Here is a 21,241-nt window from a genome sequence, read left to right as displayed (position 1 = left end):
GACCAGAAACCCATTGGACAGTTGAGGCTTATATGCCATTTTGGACAAAGGAGAAGGCCCCAAGGATCTGAGAGTCCAAATGGGAAATAGGTCCAGTAATTCCCAGAAAAGAGGTAGTGTAGACATATGGTAAACAAATTCTTGTGTTATTTAAAAACAGTGGGACACAGAGGGCAGGCTTTTCTAGATTTCTTCCTGTCTACCACATATGTGCTAATTCATACATGCTGAAGATAAATATGCTAAGGTGATTATACTAAGGTTTCCTTCCAGAAGCAGGTTTTTAGGCAAGAAAGGAGGAGGGTCAAAGGTTCTTTCTGAGTCTTTTGTTTCTTAAAAAACAGTTTAAAATCAATATCTCAAAACATACATTTGTGGTAGCAAAACTTTGGTTCCTTTCAGCAGACCTAGGACCTTATGGCTCCTATTGTTTATGTGATGATGTACAAATTATTGATTGAGTACCGGCAACATGCTGTTTCCAAGTTCTCATTCCACAACATTCACAATGTCTCCTGTATTTTGTCATGCTCAGTACTGACACTGTGTCTGATCTGGTCAGACAGATTATTGAGAGACATTTGCTCCTACATTTTGAAATAGCCACCAATACATAAAACTGTAACTCTTGCAGATAAAAGAAGTGGAATAGAGATGATAATTTCTGATATAGGAAATAAATATAATTTTGAAAGTTTTTCCTCTTTTAAGCAAAAATGTTTTTATTGAGGTCTGAATATTTAAAATGCTATGAAAGCTACAATAAGCAATGAATGCAGGGTGGGGCAAAAGTAGGTTTATAGTTATGAGTACACAAAACATACTATTTATTCTTGTATTATTATTTATCAATTACCATACATTTACTTGTATTATAACTGTAAACCTACTTTTGCCCCACCCTGTATATTTTTTTTTTAAATAAAGAATCAAAACAAGTATATCAATAATTTTACTATTACAATACATATCTTATATTGCTGATTTCATTTTTATGTTATTATATTTACATCGCAAAATTAGTTCTGATGTTCCAGGTTATGAACCCCTTATTTTAGATCTATTTGGAAACATGGAGCCATCTGAAGCAGTTGCATGCAGTCCTCTGATGGGGCCCCTTCTGAATGCTGCTCATCGTCCATAGAGGACATGAAGAGCCTCAAAAATGACCCCCATCTGTGTTGTTAGGTGCTGCTAAGTACATTCTGGTATTTTTCACTTAAGACTTAGATTCTTCACACCCTAGTCCCAAGAGCAACAACCGAATAAGCAGTAAACCAAAAAGAAATTTTTTTTGAAAATGCTCTGGGCTCCCTTCCAGACCTGCTCCCAGGCACTCTCTACTGCCAGCCCATCCTTCCTCTGAAGTTATTTAGGGAATAATTTTGATCTGGCAGGTTACCCTTTATCCCTTCCTATTTTATTTTATTATTTTATTGTTGCTCAATTACAGTTGTCTGTATTTTCTCCCCACCCCTCACCACAACCACCTCCAAACCCACCTCCCTCCCTTGCTTCCACCCTCCTCCTTGGTTTTGTCCATGTGTCCTTTATAGTAGTTCCTTACTAACCCATTTTCTTTATTAGAATAGTTGGCTATTATTTTTCAAGGTTTTAAAAATGCATACTGTAAAATTCATTCTTTGTTATAAAGTTCTGTAGTTTTGACAATCGTGTAAAACACTTGAGTAAGCACCACCACAGCCAGTCATGTAACCACCAGTGCCAAACTGTACTCCTGCTCCCCCTGTGTAGTCGGTTCTTTCCTCATCCCCAACATGTATTGATTTTTATATAATTCTACTTTTTCATTATCATCTTTGTCCTTGGAAATTCTACCTGCTGTTCAGTAGTTCTTTCTCTTGTCTTCTGAATTTTTAGATTTTGAGTGCCAAATGTGAAAAAGGTATTATTATCTCACTTTACCAATGAGGATCTGTAGTCTCAGAGTCTTCGGATAATCTTCCACAGCACATTAGGCAAAATTCATATTTATAACCAGCATTTCTGAGCTAGTACTGTACATTTTTCATTTCTTATGTTCCCCACAGATGGGCCTTCCCTGAAGAAAAACTTTTCACAAAGTTTCAGTTATACTGGATGAGTAAGTTCTAGAGATCACTGTACACCATTATGCTTATAATTAATAATAGTGTATTGTACACTTAAAAAGTTGTTTAAAAATAGATATCATGTTAAATATTTTGCTAGAAAAAACAAAATTGAGAGCCGTTTTACAAAAAGTGACTTGACCAATACGACCCATCAGTGTGTTGCATTAGTCTGGATGTTACCAATTCTAACCACTTCCTCACTAGCTTTATCTGCAAAACACAATTGAAATTTAAACTGGATATAAGTAAGCTAGAAGATATTCTACATCTTATCTAATTTCATACCATCAAACCCTATCCAGGGAGTTGTATTCTAATGTATCCTCACAAATTGCTTAGCATGTACTGAAAAATGCAATTCATTTATGATGCTGGCCAATGTTGTATAATCACAGACAGGGCTATAGTTTGCGGAAAGTCATCCCCCTCTTTAGGAGCAGACAAATTAGATGATTATACCCTTTCCTCCAAGCTAACAAGGTATGGCGCTGGGCAAGCAGAGCACATGTTGGATCCCAGATCTCAATGATCCTCTGCAGGAGATCTTCACACAGGATGCAACCTCCACAGCATTTGGTTCAGCCCTAATTACAGAGCTTGTCCTCTGCCTTTACAGTGAATAAATGGCTACTGAACTCGTTTCCACTGAAGTATCAATACAAGCGTTCAGAGTATTATACAAAATAAAATGCACTTACTTTTGTGTTAACCCAAATAGTTCCATTTATAGTGTTACATAAACATGTTTAACACTCAATAAGTGAAACCACAGTTTATCCCATTATGAGCAGATTGAAAGAGGAGTTAACAATTTCTGCACTGCAAATGTGCATACTTCATCCTGAGCTGTTCTCAATCCCTGGGGCAGTCACTATGCCCACTTTTTTATACTCCAGAGGAGTGGAATAGTGTTTGTATAGGTGATAATATGAAGTATAGATACATTTTTTGCTCTTAAAATAGCATTACTCATTTTGGAGCATAAATGCTGCATTGTCCGAAGGTCAAGGAAGCAGAGAAACAGGTAATATCTGCTAGGGCTGCTCGCAATTGTTAAGTCATGGATAGAGCTTTTGTATTTAGAACAGAAAAGATACAGAGTGATTTTTCTTTTTAATAAAGACCCATGAAAAGTGAAATAATTTTTACTATGAAATAAAAAGTCTATACTAATGTATTTTCATGAAGATTTAGTTGTAAAAATCAATTTTTCTATATAGTCTACAGCTAGACTAAACCCAATAAAATAATTTTAATTCATGTTATCCAACTATTGGTAATATATTAGCAAGAAGAACAGAATTATTTTAGGTTTGGTTTTATTTTATTTTCCTCAGATTAGATGGGAATTGGTGGTAAGAGGGAAAATAAAAGGAAAGTAAAACATAAATTTTGAAAATAGTGACTTTTATTTTCATTAACTCAAACTACTAACTGCTGTATTATAGCACAGAATGGTGGTATTAAAACCTGTCAGTGTTTTTAGTCGAGTGTATTGATGTACTTAACGATTTATTTATCAACTTAAAAATTAGTCTAATTTGTTATTTTTATTAGTAATATAATTTGATACCTAATGTCTTCTTTATTTTATACCTGCATTTGGCTTATTTATTTTTAATCACTGAACAGTATTTTCTAAGTATCTGATTACCTTATTATAGATGTTTCCTTTCTCTCTGCTTTTGAACCTTTAAAACAAAAAAATCTTAACTGTTGGATTTTCATTTAGCTGTTTTTTATTCCTTTATTTTGTCCCCATTTATATTTTTTAAATTTTATGTATTTATTTATTTTAGAGAGAGGTGAAGGGAGGGAGAAAGAGAGGAAGATAAACATCAATTGGTTGCCTCCCACATGCCCCCAACTGCAGGCCTAGCCCACAACCCAGGCATGTGCCCTGACGAGAAACTGAATCATCCACACTTCAGTTCACAGGATGATGCTCAGCCCACTGAGTCACACCAGCAAGGGCTGTTCCCATTTCTTACTATCAGCTTGCCCACAACAGCACAAGGACATTTATCTTACTTATTTATTTTTAAGGGTACTATTAGCACTCAACATCCATTCCTATCTATTGTGGTTTCTCTACTACAGAAACAAAAAAAAAATTTTAAAAACTAGAAAATCTAGTTCCCTTTAAGCTGTAGTTGTGGCTATACTTGAGTTTCACCAATAATAAACATATCTAAAATCTGGAGTATCTGGCAGAGTTCATTTAAAGGTGTGGTAGCTGTTTCTTCCGGTGAAGAAGGTCATGGACATGTAGGATTTTCTGCTGCAGATATCATTATCGAGTCACTGACTTTGTACTAGAAAGCACTGGTGGTGGCAGGCAAGGCAGTTGCACTGCAGCCCTGCATTAGTCACCTGCCTCAGAGTAGGGAGAGGCAGCTGGGGACGTTGTGGTGGCAGCTTCCTGGTAATCCTGCTTCCCTAGGTAAATGCAATGGGTTCTGGAACTCAATAATTTTAATGGTGGCTTTTGTATATCTCACTGCCCTGGGAGAGCATTCTCATAGTCATATCTGTGGTTCTTGAAGTTATTTCCACAGTCTTTTAATAACTTTGTAAGCATCATGTTCTCTGTTATTAAAGCCCCTTTCCTTAAACACATAGAGGGGTTTCTGTTTTCCATGCTGAACCCTGACTATATTTTTTTTTGGTGGGTATCACTTACTTTTAAAAGATATTTTATGGATTATGCTATTACAGTTGTCTTATCCCCCCCACCCTTTATTCCCCTTTGTTCTGCACACCCCGTCCCACCCACATTCCCCCCATTTAGTTCATGTCTATGGATCATACTTCTAAGTTCTTTGGCTTCTACATTTCCTATACTATTCTTAACCTACCCCTATCTATTTTCTATCTACCATTTATGCTATTTATTCTCTGTACCTTTTGCCCCTCTCCTCCTTTCCCACTCCCCTGCTGATAACCCTCCATGTGATCTCCATTTCTGTGATTCTCTTCCTGTTCTAGTTGTTTGTTTAGTTTATTTTTGTTTTTGTTTTAGGTGTGGTTGTTAATAAGTATGAGTTTGCTGTCATTTTACAGTTCATATTTTTTATCTTCTTTTTCTTAGATAAATCCCTTTAACATTTCATATAATAAGGTCTTGGTGATGATGAACTCCTTTAACTTGACCTTATCTGAGAAGCACTTTATCTGCCCTTCCATTCTAAATGAAAGCTTTCCTAGATAGAACAATCTTGGATGTAGGTCCTTGCCTTTCATGACTTGGAATACTTCTGTCCAGCCCCTTCTTGCCTGCAAGGTATCTTTTGAGAAATCAGCTGACTGTCTTATGGGAACTCCTTTGTATATAACTGTCTCTTTTTCTCTTGCTGCTTTGAAGATTCTCTCCTTATCTTTAATCTTGGCTAATATAATTATGACGTGCCTTAGTGTGTTATTCCTTGGGTCTAACTTCTTTGGGTCTCTCTGAGCTTCCTGGACTTCCTGAAAGTCTGTTTCTTTTGCCAGATTGGGGAAGTTCTCCTTCATTATTTGTTCAAATAACTTTTCAATTTCTTCTTCCTCTTCTCCTTCTGGTACCCCTATAATTCAGATGTTAGAATGTTTAAAGATGTCCTGGAGGTTCCTAAGCCTCTCCTCATTTTTTTTTAATTCTTGTTTCTTCATTCTTTTCTGGTTGAATGTTTCTTTCTTCATTCTGGTCCACACCATTGATCTGAGTCCCAGTTTCCTTCCAGTCCCTGTTGGTTCCCTGTACATTTTCCTTTATTTCACTTAGCATAGCATTCATTTTTCATATAATTTGTGACCATATTCAACCAAATTGTGAGCATCCTGATTACCAGTGTTTTGAACTGTGCATCTGATAAGTTGGCTATTTCTTCGCCACTTAGCTGTATTTTTTCTGGAGCTTTGATCTGTTCTTTCATTTGGGCCATTTTTTTTTTGTCATGGCGCACCTGTTCCGTAGTAAGCGGGGGTGGGGGGGGGGCCTTAGGTTTTTACCAAGGTGGGGCAACCCACAGAGGTTGCATTGTGACTCTGTATGTGGGGGAGGGGTCCAAGAGGGAACAATGGCACTTGCTCCGCTCTCTGCCAGTTTTCAGTCACTTCCCCCACTTCCCACAATCAAATCAGGCCCTTCTAGTGCTGATTCCCGGTGGGTGGGCTTGTGTACATTCTAGGACCCTGTGGGTCTCTCCAACAAACTCTCCTGTGAGGCTGGGAGTTTCTCCCACTGCCGCCTCAACCCCCACAGGTATTTTCAATCAGAGGTTTGAGGCTTTATTTCCCAGAGCTGGAGCCCTGGGTTGCATGGTCTGTCTTGCTTCCCAGTTTCGCCTGGTTTATCTGCTCGTGAATGTGGGGCCAGCCCAGTCCTCCAGCCACCACCTTGCCGCGAATCCTCTTTGCTTAGCTGCCCATCTCCACCCCTCCTACCAGTCTGGATGAATGTTTTTTCTTTAACTTCTTAGTTGTTGGACTTCCATACAGTTCGATTTTTTTGTCAGTTCTGGTTGTTTTTTGTTTTTAAATTATTATTGTCCTTCTTTTGGTTGTATAAGGAGGCATAGTGTGTCTACCTTCACCTCCATCTTGGCCAGAAGTCTGACTAAATTACTTTTTTATCCTAGTCTGTTGTTTTTGACCAAAGCAGCCTTATTTTTTACTGTATCTTAGCTAAGCCTTAGATAGGATTCTTCACAACTCTAGGCCTCTGACCTCCAGCATTTACTTTAGGAAATATGTGATTGTAATTTTTTCTCTGCTCCTTTGAGATGTGAGCCTTCTTGCCACCTCTTGACAATTCCAAAGCCCAGAAATGTCTTTGTCAAGGAACTGGGTCCATCCCTTTGAAATGCAGTCATAGGAGATAGGAGATAGTCATAGGAGAAGCTGCCTCACTCTCCCAATCTCTGTGGAAGAGTAGAAGCCTAATGTCACTAAGTGACAATTAACAAACACAGATGGCCTAAGCACATTGGCCTACCCCTCCCAGTCCAGCATCCTCCAGTACCTTTCCAGTAGCTCACCCCAGCATTTAAATGCCCTCCCACCTTTGGTTCAGAAGTTGAGTTCATTCAGTCTCTCACCCCTGTTTGGATAGCCTCTTTCTCTCTTATTATAATACTGTTTAAAAAGAGAAGTTATCTTTCCCCTTTTTAAATGGTATGGTGAATATTTTTTTTCTTTCACAGTTCCTATCTTATGGTTTAGTTTTGTAATGTCCTTTATAGTATTTGAAGCAAGAAGGAAACTACATTATTATTTTTAATTATTTAAAATATACTGTGAAATCTTTTATTCAATCAAAAAATATATAATTAATGTAGATTTGTTACATAAAATAATATAATAACCCTTCCTGTACCTACAATTTACCTTAAAGAATATTAGCAGTAATTTCAGGCTCCTCTGTATCCCTGCCTGAGCACATTATTACCCCCCAACTCTGCACTAACTATTCTGAATTTTATATTCAACATTCTCTTAGAATCCCTTAGAGTTTTATTTTATACATATGTAGCTCTAAGTGATGTTATTAAATTTGTATGTATTTCACTTTTATAAGAATACTTATCAAATATATTTTTATGGAATATGCTTTTATATTCAACTATATGTTTGTGAGATTCAACCATGTTAATGACTGGTCCTACTGATGTTTCATAAGCCCTGCAAAACCATTTCTTCTGTAACACCTTTTATAGTAGAGATGGCTACACAGTCATCTTAGCACATGAAAGAGCATTACAAAGTGGAAAGAGTCTTGGACAAGCATGTGGTAAACATAGTCTTTTGGCAGCTTCTTCTAAGTTTGATCTGGATGGTGCCAAGTCTTTTAAACTTGTTCTGTATATTTTTATAATGCAGTATTTCATTAAATCATTTCTAAACACCCAGAATACTAATTTAATTTTTCTTGTTCAATTTATCAAGGAAAAATAGTAAGAATATATTGCTAAGTAGGAATAATGATATTTTTATTTTATAGAACTACAGTCTAAGATGTATTAACTATAAAATGTTACAAGTAAAATATTACAAGAAAATATATACTAGAAATCTGTAGTGATAGCTTTTCTTTGTATTTAAGAATCCTATTAAGGAAGTATGGGACAGTATGGGCTGTGTTTATTCCATTGCCTTCTGTTCATTTATTACCAGATAAAATATGTAAACACATTTGAACAGGTAATGTAGAATGGCACCATAGGTACAAGCTGAAACTTTATTTCATGTATACTTACCTTCATTTCTGTATTTTCAAGGCAAATTATTTATCTTGTCTGAGTTTAAGTTTCTCATCTGTTAAGTACAGATAGTAGTAACTGTATAGAATAATTATGAAGATAAATATGATAATATATATAAATGACCTAGCATAGTTATAAAAAATAGTAAAAGTATATATATATATACACACACACACACATGCAAATATACACACATATACACACACTTATAAACTATCATTATTATTCTTAAAAGTTTAATTTCTGTTTGTGATTGTTTTTAACAGGATGCTCAGGACATCACTGTGAAAAGGGACTTGATGATTGCGTTCCCAGCACACATGTTCAGGAAATATGCATAGAAAATAAATCTGGCTTTGACTTGACATGTTTATGCATACCTGGATTTGTGGTAAAGATTATTATTGTTTTTTGTTATGGAACTTTATATTGTCTTTGAGAGACTGTAAGTAATGCATAGAATATTGTGTGGTGAACAGTAAGGTTGGACAAGTTAACTAAGTGCTCCTCTCCTCCCGGTCTGTACATACTACACTTTTCTCAGCATCCCCTTTCCTCCTTGTCCTTCCCTCACATGAACCCTCCTCAGCCCTTCCCTTGAAGAGGAAACCATTCTCATTAATTGATCCAAACTAAGGTGCAAGTGACCTAATGTATTGTCCTTTAATGTTTTAATGCATTTGGAAGGAGAATGCCAGTAAGGAATTATTCAATATTGTCACAGTCTTGGCAGAACCTCTGTTTTGCCAAAGGACGTAGTGCTGCTTCCTGTGTTGGATTCAGAGTATTGTGAGTCCAGGGAGAATGAATCTGCTTCCTTGGAAAATTTGGACTGGTCTGAACTCCATTAATGTTAGACTAAACAAATTGGTAGATATGTCCCTATTGAACTACAATTATTTTTGCTACAACTCTTTATTAGAGCTGATCATAACACATGAACATAGTAATGGAATACCAATTGGCAATAATGTGATGTCAGGAATTTTGAATATATATTTACTAATATTATTAATAGATAGACTGGTGTTAACACAGATTAAAGCTAAGGAATTAGACAGATAATACAGTCAGATGACTCAGTACATGATTCAGGAATCAAACTTCAAGGGAAGGTGAAGTATGGCCAGTTCCTAAGAAAGATGTGTATGTATGAAAGGAGTGAGACATTCCTCAGAGCTGGAAGAGCAGAAAGGAAAGGTAAGAAGCAAGAGTCTCCAGAGGTGGTTAAGAAATTAAACAGAAAAAATGGTCAATACCTGTCACCTAAACAAAAAAAATTAAGATAGCCTTGACTTAAGTCAGATACTCTTCCCATTGAAGGGTATTCCCAAGGCTCATCTGTCTGATAAAACAAAATTATCATCATCATCTTTCTTTCTCTTAGGGTTCTCCAATCCTGGCTTTCCCTAGGAAAAGATTTTTTTGTTGTTATTGTTTTTTTTCTGTTTTGTTTTGTTTTGTTTTGTTTTTCTATTCGTGGTCTTAGATGATCTTTGAGTGAGAATTTCAGGCACTCTGACATCTCAGTAGGGATGCCAATAAATAATTTTATGACACCTCAGATTATACAATGATGTCTTCCTTAAATTTTCAGGAGAAAGAGAAAAAAGCAGAAATATATCCTTCATTTAACTGTATTCTCTTACTAATGAAGCCTGATATATAAAAATATAAATAATTAGATTTATAGTTATACAAGTAATTATAAACAAATGATGATTTTTACATGTTTTTGTTAAACACAAAAAATTAACTGCCAAATATTCTTAAAACATCTTTAAATAGTTAAACTCCCAGAATGTTTTCTTTTATATAAGCATACAAGTCAATTAACACTCAAATTATCTCTTTTAATATAAAATCAATTCTGAAGGATAAACCCATTAATATGTTAAAAATGTAAAAATCCTGAAAATATAGTTTTATAAAACCACAAGTCTACTAAAAAGAAGAAAGTGTTAAAGATGTAATACATCTATATTTTAGTAATACCTTTAATTAATCTTATATATTAATCACATAAGTAATTAATTTTAAACAGATATTCTTATAGCCACTCTCTCAGGTTCTCAAAAGCTGAAATGAAACTTAAATGCCTACCCTCATAAGAGATGGTGTTCAGGTAAAAAGCTGCAATAAGAAAGGAAGATTCTACTCTTGTTAATTCATTGGTTATATCCTAAAATGAGTAGATAAAGCTGAAGAAAATTTAGTTTATTAAAAAAGAATTTAACATTTAAATGTTATTCATATCAATGTTATAATAGTATACAGACATTTAAAATCAGATATACCCTTAAAAAGGCATGCATATTATTAATTGGAATAAGAAGCCAAATATTTTGATGAAATATTAAAAAATTAAGAAAGTGTTCAATGTGTCTTTGTTTAAATGATAGAAATACTAACAAAGCCAAAGGGGGTAGGTTCAAGGGTGGGAGGCGGGGATGGGGGGCAGGGGATGTGGTAGGATGAAAATGAAGACAACTGTATTGAACAACAATAAAAAAACTTCAAATGATAGAAATATTAATAGAGTTTTAGAGTCATGAATATTGAAATAAAGGAATAGAAAAACAAACAGGCATGGCAAATGCATAAAATCACTGAAAAATTGCTTTTTAGATTTCTTTTCTCCTTTCCCCAATAATATTGTGGATAAACAAGATATAAAATAATATGAATAGTCTTATGGTGAAATGTCAAATTTACATTCTTTGAAAATAATGTCATTCACAGAAAGACATAGAATTTGACAGAGGCTTAAAAACAAAGCCATTAGAGGGATTAGAGACAGGGAAATTGCTTGCTTTAGAATTAAGTGTGAAACTTAAGAGTTTAGGTGAACATGAAAACAGTGGGTGTAGGAAACAAATGACAGCTTCTGGAGGGGGTGAGTCATGGCATTCTAGCAACAGAATACATGGGAAGAGTTACAGCATTGCATGAAATTTTCATATTATAATATAATACTTGCTTATTAGTCTACTGCTCTGTCTATTCTGATATATCTTGAGCACCTCAAGAGCAAGGATAATTGTAGTATCCCTTAGAATATAAAAGGTATGTTTTGATTTTGGTCATCTTTGTTAAGACTTTTTATTGAAGTCCTTAGCATATCAATCAGTTATTTTTAATTCCTAATCTGATAATCACAAAATCTCAGACTAACCATACCTGAGTAGAATTTGGGTGCTTTCTCTGTCTCTTCAAACTGTTTTTTTTGTTTTTTAGTATGCCTAGTAATTTTATATTTGTGACCAGACATCATGTGCTGGATAAAAATAACTGAAATAACTAAGCCTTCAGTATGAGACTTTATTTTTATCTTGCTAGGAGTCAGGCCATGTTTACTGTTTGCCCTAGCTACAGGTGTCAGCCTAAAATTTCTTCTAATATCTTTGTTTTGGTCTCCCTGTAATCATTGTGTTTAATTTCAAACTTCTTCTTAAATAGATCTGAGATGTGCAATTCTTTCAATAGTAACCCATGTTATTTTCTTACCCATGTGGGTAAGAAAAGATTGCTTCCATGATTTGAGGTTAGATACAGCTTTTAACAGTCTTATGATTAGAGTTCAGTCGTTCAGAGAGCCTGTACCTCACCTCTGGGCTGTGGCCTTTGCGTGTTCTTCTTATCACCCTTACCCCTTATTTGCAACAAGAAGGCTTCAAGGAGCTGGAATTGGGCGTTTCCTTTCTCCCCCATGAATTAGGCTCTGATAAAATTGTTTCCCTTGAGTCCAGGCCATTTTGTTAAGAACAAAATGCTCCAAGAGTAATTCTTTTTTGTTTGTTTTTTTTCTTAATTTTTTTATTGTTGTTCAGTTACAGTTGTCCCCATTTTTCCCCTATTACTCTCCCCTATCCCCACATTCAATCCTTCCTTCCCACCCTGTTGTCTTTGTCATGGGTCCATGACGTTCCTTGACTTGACCCTTCCCCTGTATTTCAAATGGCTGTTCACTTCCCTGTTGAAAGCCCAAAGTTGATTTTTCTCCTATCTGCACTGTGAGAACCTGCTAGAAGTCCTAGTGATAAAACTTATAAAAATATGTAAAATCCTCTTAGACTGAAAGCCACTTGGAGTTTTTAACTCTCAAGCATGTTCACACTGGTCCCCCAGCATTTTGTCAATTAGGGTGTGTTTCCCTCCCTGGTGCTGGCTCCAGCAATGGTCTCTGTTCCTGAGCTCCCTCCCTGGTAACTCTCTGCATCTGCCTGGCTGCCTCTCCAGTTTAAGTGGGGAGTAATTTGCAATGTAACCTCAGTTCTCTGACAGACCTAAAAAGAATTGTTGATGTGAAGTTTGTTCAGCCTTTTTTATGTTTTTAAGGAAAGGAGAGGTGACTTATAAGCCCCAACCAAAAAACAGAAGTCTTGTGATTGTTTTAAGAGTAAAAGGACCTATAAATGTATTTAATGGGAAAAATAGATAAATTTTCCTTTATTCATAAAATTTAATGTCTTTTTAAAAACTCATTTCCTTATTTAATTTTATTTTTTTATTTTGTGTTCAATTAGAGTTGTCTCAATTTTCCCCCATTACTCTCCCCCACCCCACCCAACCCCCAGTCTCACAGTCAATCCCCACCCTATTGTCCTTTGTACACAGTACATCTTAAATTTACACAAAGTTATGTGATTTATTGCAATAAAGCAGGAAAAGAAATCAAGAGATATTATGTATTCAATAATGTAAAAATTAAATTTTGTCAAGCTGTCATTTCTTTTCCTTAGTTTACTTAAGCTTCTCAGGTATCTCACCTCAAATGATTGTTATATTTTTCAGAGTTGCTAGAAATTTTCATCGAATTGCTTAAAATATGCCAATTTAGCTGGTGATTAGTTCACTAGTATGTAGCAAATAAAAAAATTATAAATTATCTTGCACACAAAATTATTCCAGATGATATAGTGTCACATATAATCTATGTTAAAGGTTAAATCTATGTTATAATCTATGCTTGATATTAAAATATATCAAATATTGGGAATATGCAAGCATTGCATTTCTGATTATAACTTGAAACAATATAAACCATTAAACTTTTTACCAAAATAATTGGTAGTAATTTTCTTCACATTGTTTAAGTTAACCTAAACTTCCCTCCAACATTTTTCTTCCTCAAATAGCTCTTCAGGAAGATGCCACATTCTCTGTATATGCCTTTTATTTAGTGAATTTTTAAAACTCTTCAAATTACATTGCCTTATAAGATTGTTAACTAAACTGCATGTTTATGAAATTAGAAAATATTACTGGGACTATAATTATTCTTTGATAATGAAAAGTCACTTGAGAAGTGAACAGCCCTATTGCATAGGGGGATGGCGATCAATATTTTTCCTTATTTCTGAGAATTAATTTTTGGTAAATAATGTTAAAAACCTGAATTCTCAGGGTTTTCTTAATGTTTAGAGTTGTGATAATCTTTGAGAAGCTGGTAATTAGTGGAGATTATTCTTTTTCACAGATCTGATTGCAAAAGTGAACCAACACATTACAGCACTTACATTATTCTGAAATCCAAATGCTCTGTAAAAGAATTTATTTAATGACAGAACACTACTCAGTGTCTTAGACTTGCTGAAAGCCAAGATAAATGATCTCTCTCTTTCTAACTAGATCAGCACGGCTCATTTTTTCCTCAGTAAATAAAAATTTTTACCCAACAAGGTTGACCCTTACATTAAGTGATGATTGTCAGTGGATCATACTCATTCAATTTTGCAAATGATAGCAGTCCATGAAAGTGTAAATCATATTCTCAAACACAAAACAGATCTTTATGTAGTGTAGAAGCTCTATTTATATTCAACAGAATGGGGAAAAAAGAAAAACTATTTCCTGAATGAGAAAAAAATGTCCTGAGTTCTGCATCCATACAGTCTGTTTACAGTATCTGGTTTTTAAATGTCATCAAAATAGACCTAAGAAAACAAGACATGGGACAGCAAGATAGATCATTTGATTTGATGTTTGTCTATGGTTCTGATGTTTATTTTCTCATGATATAAGGTCATCAATGTTGTTAGTAAATATTGACAAGTATTTACTCTGTTCAAATGCCATTACTAAATAATTAAAGCTTATTGTCTCTATGTAGGGAGAAAATAAGCAAATGTATAATTCTTAGATAAACTCAATAATTTCTTTTTTACAAAGTGATGTTTTATTGCTTTTGATATTTATTTATATTTGAGTTCAAGTTGATATTTTAGGCCAGTCCAAATGCATCCTTTGTGCATTTATGATAGTAAAGTAATTGGAAATCATATAAAGAAATATGTTAACATGCATTGTTTTTTCATTCAAATTAGGGTAAAGAGGTCAGAACCATTCAGAAAGACCTGAATGCACAAAAAAAAGCAAAAATGCTCCTTTTAAGGCAAAATTTGATGCATTGCTTTCACATTTTTTAGTATATATTGGTTGCAGAGCTCTATGCTAGATCCTCAGAATAATGTAACAACTCATGTGTTTTAATTTCTCCCCCAAAGACAGCTTTCAGCTGAGTGGAGGAGACAAGTGTGTATAGGATAACAAGGAAGTCAGCAATGAGTTCAATATTCAGGAAACTGTATATTGAGGGAAATGAAGACATAACTAGGGTATGATTCATATACTAATATTAAAAATAAGGCAATTGGCAAACCTTGAATCACAAAGTCATTAGAACTTTCTCCCAAACGTTAAAAAGGTATTTCTAAAATTGCTAAATCTTTATCTTCATCTCGAATTGGAAGCCCACCCTGAAGTATTGCTCAGTATTGTTAATGAGAACTCTAAATATGCAACAGGTTTAGATAGAAGGTTCATTCTGTTTCTCAGACTACTGTCACACAAACAGTGCGGATGAGTATTATAAGCATTTGAAGCAACCTGGTCACTTAATATTTTGTAACAGAAGGGATGTGATGGTTTTTGAGGAGGAAGAAAGGTACAAATTTGAATGAAAACACATTTTAACAAGGCAAAAAAGTTATCTATTAAATAAACATAATTTAAAATGAGAAAATGCAGTTTAATATTTTCAGAAGTAGAATATTGAAGATAACTTGTGTTACATTTTTATAAGATATTGTGCATAATCTAAATGTCTTAGAACATTGTTTTTTCTTGGTAAATGAAGTATAGTAGAATCATGACTACCCTGTAGAGCTATGTAGACACTATGGGTAATAGCTGTCCACATCTCATCTTTATTTATCTGTTTCTTACTCGAATATGGTGGCAGGTCAGAAATGTTTGTGTTTGTAGGACCTTAGAATATGCTTGGTGTTGTATATTACCTCAGAGGAGAATAGCCTTGACATGTTAGATCTCAGTTAAATAGAATGTTGTCTGGGCCTCAGTTTCCAAATCTATAAGATGGGCTTAAAGATGAGTTGACTGTTAAGTCATAGCCAAGACGACACTGTTTGTTCATTGGAGAGTTAGAAATAAAAATTTAAATGGCTACATTTATAGGTTGGTACTCTTTCTTCTACACTGTACCTTTTGTTTATTTATTATTATGATAAATATCTTTATGTAGTATTGACAGGGATATGGGAAGAAGATACTATTGAATTGCTTTTCAAAATAAAAACATAGGCTGGCTTCCAAAATCCATTCCATAACCATTCCCACTGGTCACATCCACCACCAAAGTGGTACATTTGTTACAATTGATGAGCAGAATTCTTACCCAGAATTATTGTTTTGACCATTGAATAATGACATGTATCCTCAATCACTGTATCCTACAGAGTGTTTTCACTAACCTAAAAATTTTCTGTAATCTACCTAGTCATCCTCCCTCTCCTCTAACTTCTGACAACCACTGATCTCTTACTGTCTTCTTAGTTTTGCTTTCTTCCAGAATGCCATATACTTGGAATAATACAACTTAGGCTAATACACTTAGCCTTTTCAGATTGGATTCTTTCACTTAGTAATATGCATTTAATTTTCTTTTGTCTTTTTTATGGCTGGAGACCATGTTTGTTTTTAGTAATGAATAATATTTTATTACCTGAATTCACCACAGTTTATTTACTTGCTGAAGCACATCTTGCTTGTTTACAGATTATGACAGTTATGAATAAAGCTTCCATAAGCATCTGCATGCAAGTTTTAGTGTATTCACAAGTTTTCAATTATTTGGGTAAATACCAGGGAAAGGGAAACTGCTAGATTCTATGAAAAAGCATGTTTAGCTGTAAAAAAAACTGCCAAATTCTCTTCCACAGTATGCCATTTTGAATTTTTATAGGCGATTACATAGCATTTTATAATTTGTAGTCATAGCAATTGCCAAAACTGTAATCCATTAATTATTTGTGTAACTATATATTCAATATTTAATGGGTGACCAACCCCCACCCTTTATCCATCACCCCCCCCTCCCCCGCTCTGATTCTCTCCCCTCCAGTGAGATTCAGGAGAACAGGAACTATGTACATCATGTTTACCTCCACTCCCCAGGTTAGTACATATTAGTAGACTTATAATAGATTCTAAATAAACCTTTATCAATGAACAAGAACATGGATGAGGCTGTAAACATTTTGGTGTTAATCACATAACAAATTTTCAATACAGAGGCTATTGGACTTAATGTCATATATCATTAAAGATATAATGAACTCCTTTTTACAATAATAAAGTGATTTAAAATAAAACTTGAGCCACAAACTACCATTAAAATTAGTTATCATTTATGAAAGAAACATTATTTGCCAGGCAAAGTGTTTTGAATATATTACTTCATTTAATGTTTAAAACAAACTGTCACAAAAGAATCATTATTATTCCTGCTTTGCAGATAAGAACACAGATTTGGAGAGGTTGGAACACTTACTGATATCTGGGAAATGTTAGAATTATGTTTGTCCAGTGAATTCAAATTCTAGACCCATAAACATTAAGTCACAAAGGTGTTATTCTGCATTCAACTACAGTTCTGGGGTCTTTTTATTCTGAGCTATGCTCAAATTTCTTCTGAAAAGCACTCTACACTACAAAGGATTTAGTTCATATAATTCCTACAAAAATTATCTTATCTATTTAAAACAAAATTTCTTATTTCACATGGTTCTTACATTACAGTAAATAGACCTGTGCATTTTACATCTGCCAGTTTATTCTATAAATAATTGAATGTAGCTAGGGAGCAAAAGGAAATGTGATAACCCACATCAATTGCGTTTTTTTATGATTAAAAGCAGTCTGTTTCCCTGCTTTTTCTGGCATTGCCACTAAGAAGCAGCAGGATTTTAGTGCTTTCCTTGTGGTCTAGGAGTCTTTTTTTCTATTCATACTTAATGCACCTGGTTTTGTTGTTGCTGTTCTTAATTAAAAATAAATGAAACCAAGAAAAGAGTTGATCTGTGGGGAAGAGTAAGACTTGTTGCTTGTCCCTCTCCATGCAGCTCAGGGATGCAGATGTTCAGCATGACATATTTTTTTCCTGCACTTGATTTATTTGAGGTGTTAGATGGTGTCCTTGTACCATAGTACTTGATTTGTTTTTGTATGACTTTGTGTAACTGTTTTTCGTGTTATTTGCACCTGCATTTCCCAAGTAGGGAAAGATTGCATGCATATTCTCAGAATTTGAAGATCAGCTTCAAAGCATTCTAACTATAAGCCTAACCTACTGTAATCTGAAGGGAGAAAGATTGTCAAAGAATGTTGCAGAATAGAAAATAGGCTTGGTAGTGCTCAGAAACCATTCTGTTAAATGTTTTAAAATGAAGATTTCTGTTTAATATTTTAAGTAGTATAGAAGGTAAAGTATAAAATGATCAGTGTTTTTGATGAATTATTGAATTAGTTGTGCACCATACACACAACTGTAGCTATTTTGGTTGTAATAAAATACAGGCCCTGTGAGAGATAGAAGTAAATAAATGATGCTTACTGATGTGTTTTGATAGAGGTACTGATGTCAAAATAAAGGTACAGAGCCCAACTTGATTTGTTTGAATTGGCTAAGAAAGAGTTCCAATAACAGACCACACCTTAATGACAAGTATGGCAAGTATAATTGGGTATAAGTTGAAGTTGCCCCACAGAAAATAGGTATGCAATGTTGCAAGTTTTTTACAGGGAATGTACATGGAAGAATGTGACAGGTGTATTATTTAAAAAAAGAAAAAAGACCTCTTATCACATATTTTTTAAACACTTAGCATGTGTATACTTTTGAACTTGGATTAACAGAATTTTTAGAGATGTTTTATTAAAAAAAAAACAGGAGATAACATGTGAATAGAAACAATGAAAACAGATTAGAAGTATATCACATAAAGGATAAACAAGTAAGGATCCTAGGGATTCAGAGAATGAGGACATTGTTTCCATTGTCAGAATTAGAAAATGAACCATGAAATAAGTGTCTTTTCTCATGAACAATAGTTGAACATTCTGTGACTGAGGAAAGATACTCTGAATGTATAATTGTTTGGAGGTAAGAAAGTTTTAAATTTCTACTTGCCAGCTCTCAAATGACAATGGGAAATCCTAGGTGTTCATATTGGTGAACTATAGTATCTGCTACTTTTATGTATTCCTCCTCAAATAGTGGATTAGTCCAGGCTGTTTGACTTCTGAAATGTTTTAGTGTCTCTTTCACTTACATACTCAGGGCTCTGTGTCAGATACTGGATTCTAGGACTGATAATTCTTAGATAGCAGTCTCAGGGAACTTTTGAGCATACTTGATGCCAATGAGGAAAGAATAGAGAAACCACAATTTAGATAATGCTATTGGTGTTAAGACTTCAGAGATTTATTTGTACTGTCACACTGATAATATGCACCTATAGTGACTACAATAGTTATTAAATAATTCTGATATGATGGCTGATAGAGTAGATTCTCAATACTGTTAATTTATTGTAATTAAGTAAATTCAATGAAAATCACTTAAATTTAAATTAAATACAATGATATTTCCAACATGAATTGTGCTACAGTCAATTCAAAGTATTCTTGCTTTCAAAGCTTAATATCTATAAATGTAGCATATTAATTAGCTATATTTATAGATAATGAATAAGGTTATTTGTGCCTCTTTTGTCAGAATCAGAAATAAAAATAGTTAACATAACTGAATTAGTTAATTATAGAAACTTGATAAAATATCATGTGCTTAAATTTAGAGGTACCCTATTTATTATTTTCTAACAAAATATAATCTTTCTATTACTATATGAATTGTTTAATTTCTAAAAATTGATCTGGACTTTTAGGGGATTTTTAATGTAAAAACAGTAGAAAAATATACAGGGCAAATTTATTACAAAGGGAATTTTAATCCAATCCATGTATAACTTCAAAATAATAAAAATATAATTTATCTTTTTTATATATACAGGAGCATTTGCCAGTACAGAAAAATTACAAAGTTTAAATATCTTTGTTAGAAATATATTAGAAATATGCTATTCATGTAGATTGTTCTGAGCAATTTGAATGTATAATTCATTTGGAAATATGTAGCTTATTAATTAAATATACCTTTCATTTAGTAATTAAAATTTGGTTTTCAAATTATGACCTCATCATACTTACAGGCTTCTTAATAAATCACCTGTGATCTTCAATTAAAACAAATACAAAGATCCCTGGCTGGCGTAGCTCAGTGGATTGAGCGCGGGCTGGGAACCAAAGTCTCCCAGGTTCGATTCCCAGCCAGGGTACATTCCTGGGTTGCAGGCCATAACCCCCAGCAATCGCACATTGATGTTTCTCTCTCTCTCCCTCTCCCTCCCTCTCTCTCTCTCTCTCTCCTTCCCTCCCTAAAAATAATAAATTTAAAAAATCAGATTTATAAAAAAAAAAAACAAATACAAAGATCTTGTCCGAAGACCCAGTCCAACATTTTTAATCAATGAGAGCTGACTAAATCAAAGGTTCTTGAATTTCCAACTCATTAGAAATATTACTCTCTTCTTTCAACCCAACCTGAAGCAAGGTCGAGGGCCTGAGACCACAAGCTTCCCAAGAGAGTATTTACTAATCTGTGATCTCACACTGAGCTAGATACTTAAGGACCGATTTTGTTCTTAAAAAGCTATAGAATACTCGGACTGTAAAACATGTCCAACAGTTATCACAATATGATAGATTTCATGAGAACACAGTAGTAACATACTAAAAAAATTATGGAACACACAGGATTTCAGGAAAATGTTTATCTGAATCAAAAAAGTTGAGTACTTAGGTTGTGAAGGTTCAGAGTGGTAATATGTGTCAGTGGTAGGATTCAAGAAGGAAAACAACATGTATGAAGTAGGAAGTAGCATACTCTATATGAAAAAGTGGTAGGAAATAAGAATGAGTTTTGAGAAATGACCAGTGACTTTATATGCAAGGCTAAATCATTTCTTCTTTTTTCTGGAAAGAATTGTAACCTATTGACGATTTTTTAAGCTGAAGAATGACCTGGTCACACTTTTTATTTTAAAAAATAACTCTGTCATATACCCTGTACTTAGTAAATATACTTTTGAGGGCTTGCCTGTAAAACAATGTCATTTGACCTCTTGCTTCATCAATTTACTGTCATTATATCTGTTGCCTGAACATTTGTCTCAATGTCAACCTTGGATTTTCCCCTGAGCTGTGCTTTCCACCTCCTTTACTTATAGCATCTTTCTTTGGCAAGGTCAGAAAAGTAACTCTGATTCAGTCAAGTCCTCAAAATCTTTATCCATTTTTTGTCCACTAGAAGTTATCCCTGAAGATTAGAATTATCTAGAAAAGCAATGAACTTGTTCTTTCAGAGACATCTCCACTGAAGCAAACCCTTAAAATCTGGTAGCCAAATTCAATGAGGGAAATAAAGTTATTTTCTAAGAAAGTAAAGAGCTCATTATCAGATACCAG

The 21,241-nt window shown here is 34.2% G+C and overlaps 1 protein-coding gene across 1 annotated transcript in view; it reads left to right on the top strand.

The window, feature by feature from the left end:
* EYS (eyes shut homolog) overlaps positions 1–21,241 on the top strand; it is a 1,607,944-nt gene that overhangs the window by 853,877 nt on the left and 732,826 nt on the right. Inside the window, 1 exon segment of the mRNA XM_045842859.1 lies at positions 8,623–8,747. Coding sequence (XP_045698815.1) covers positions 8,623–8,747 — 125 coding nt within the window.

The sequence above is a fragment of the Phyllostomus hastatus genome, unplaced genomic scaffold (genome assembly GCF_019186645.2).
Source record: "Phyllostomus hastatus isolate PE091 unplaced genomic scaffold, TTU_PhHast_1.1 phas_contig_40, whole genome shotgun sequence".
Lineage (NCBI taxonomy): Eukaryota > Metazoa > Chordata > Mammalia > Chiroptera > Phyllostomidae > Phyllostomus > Phyllostomus hastatus.
Note: the sequence above shows the minus strand (reverse complement) of the source record. Positions and strands in the feature narration are given on the sequence as shown.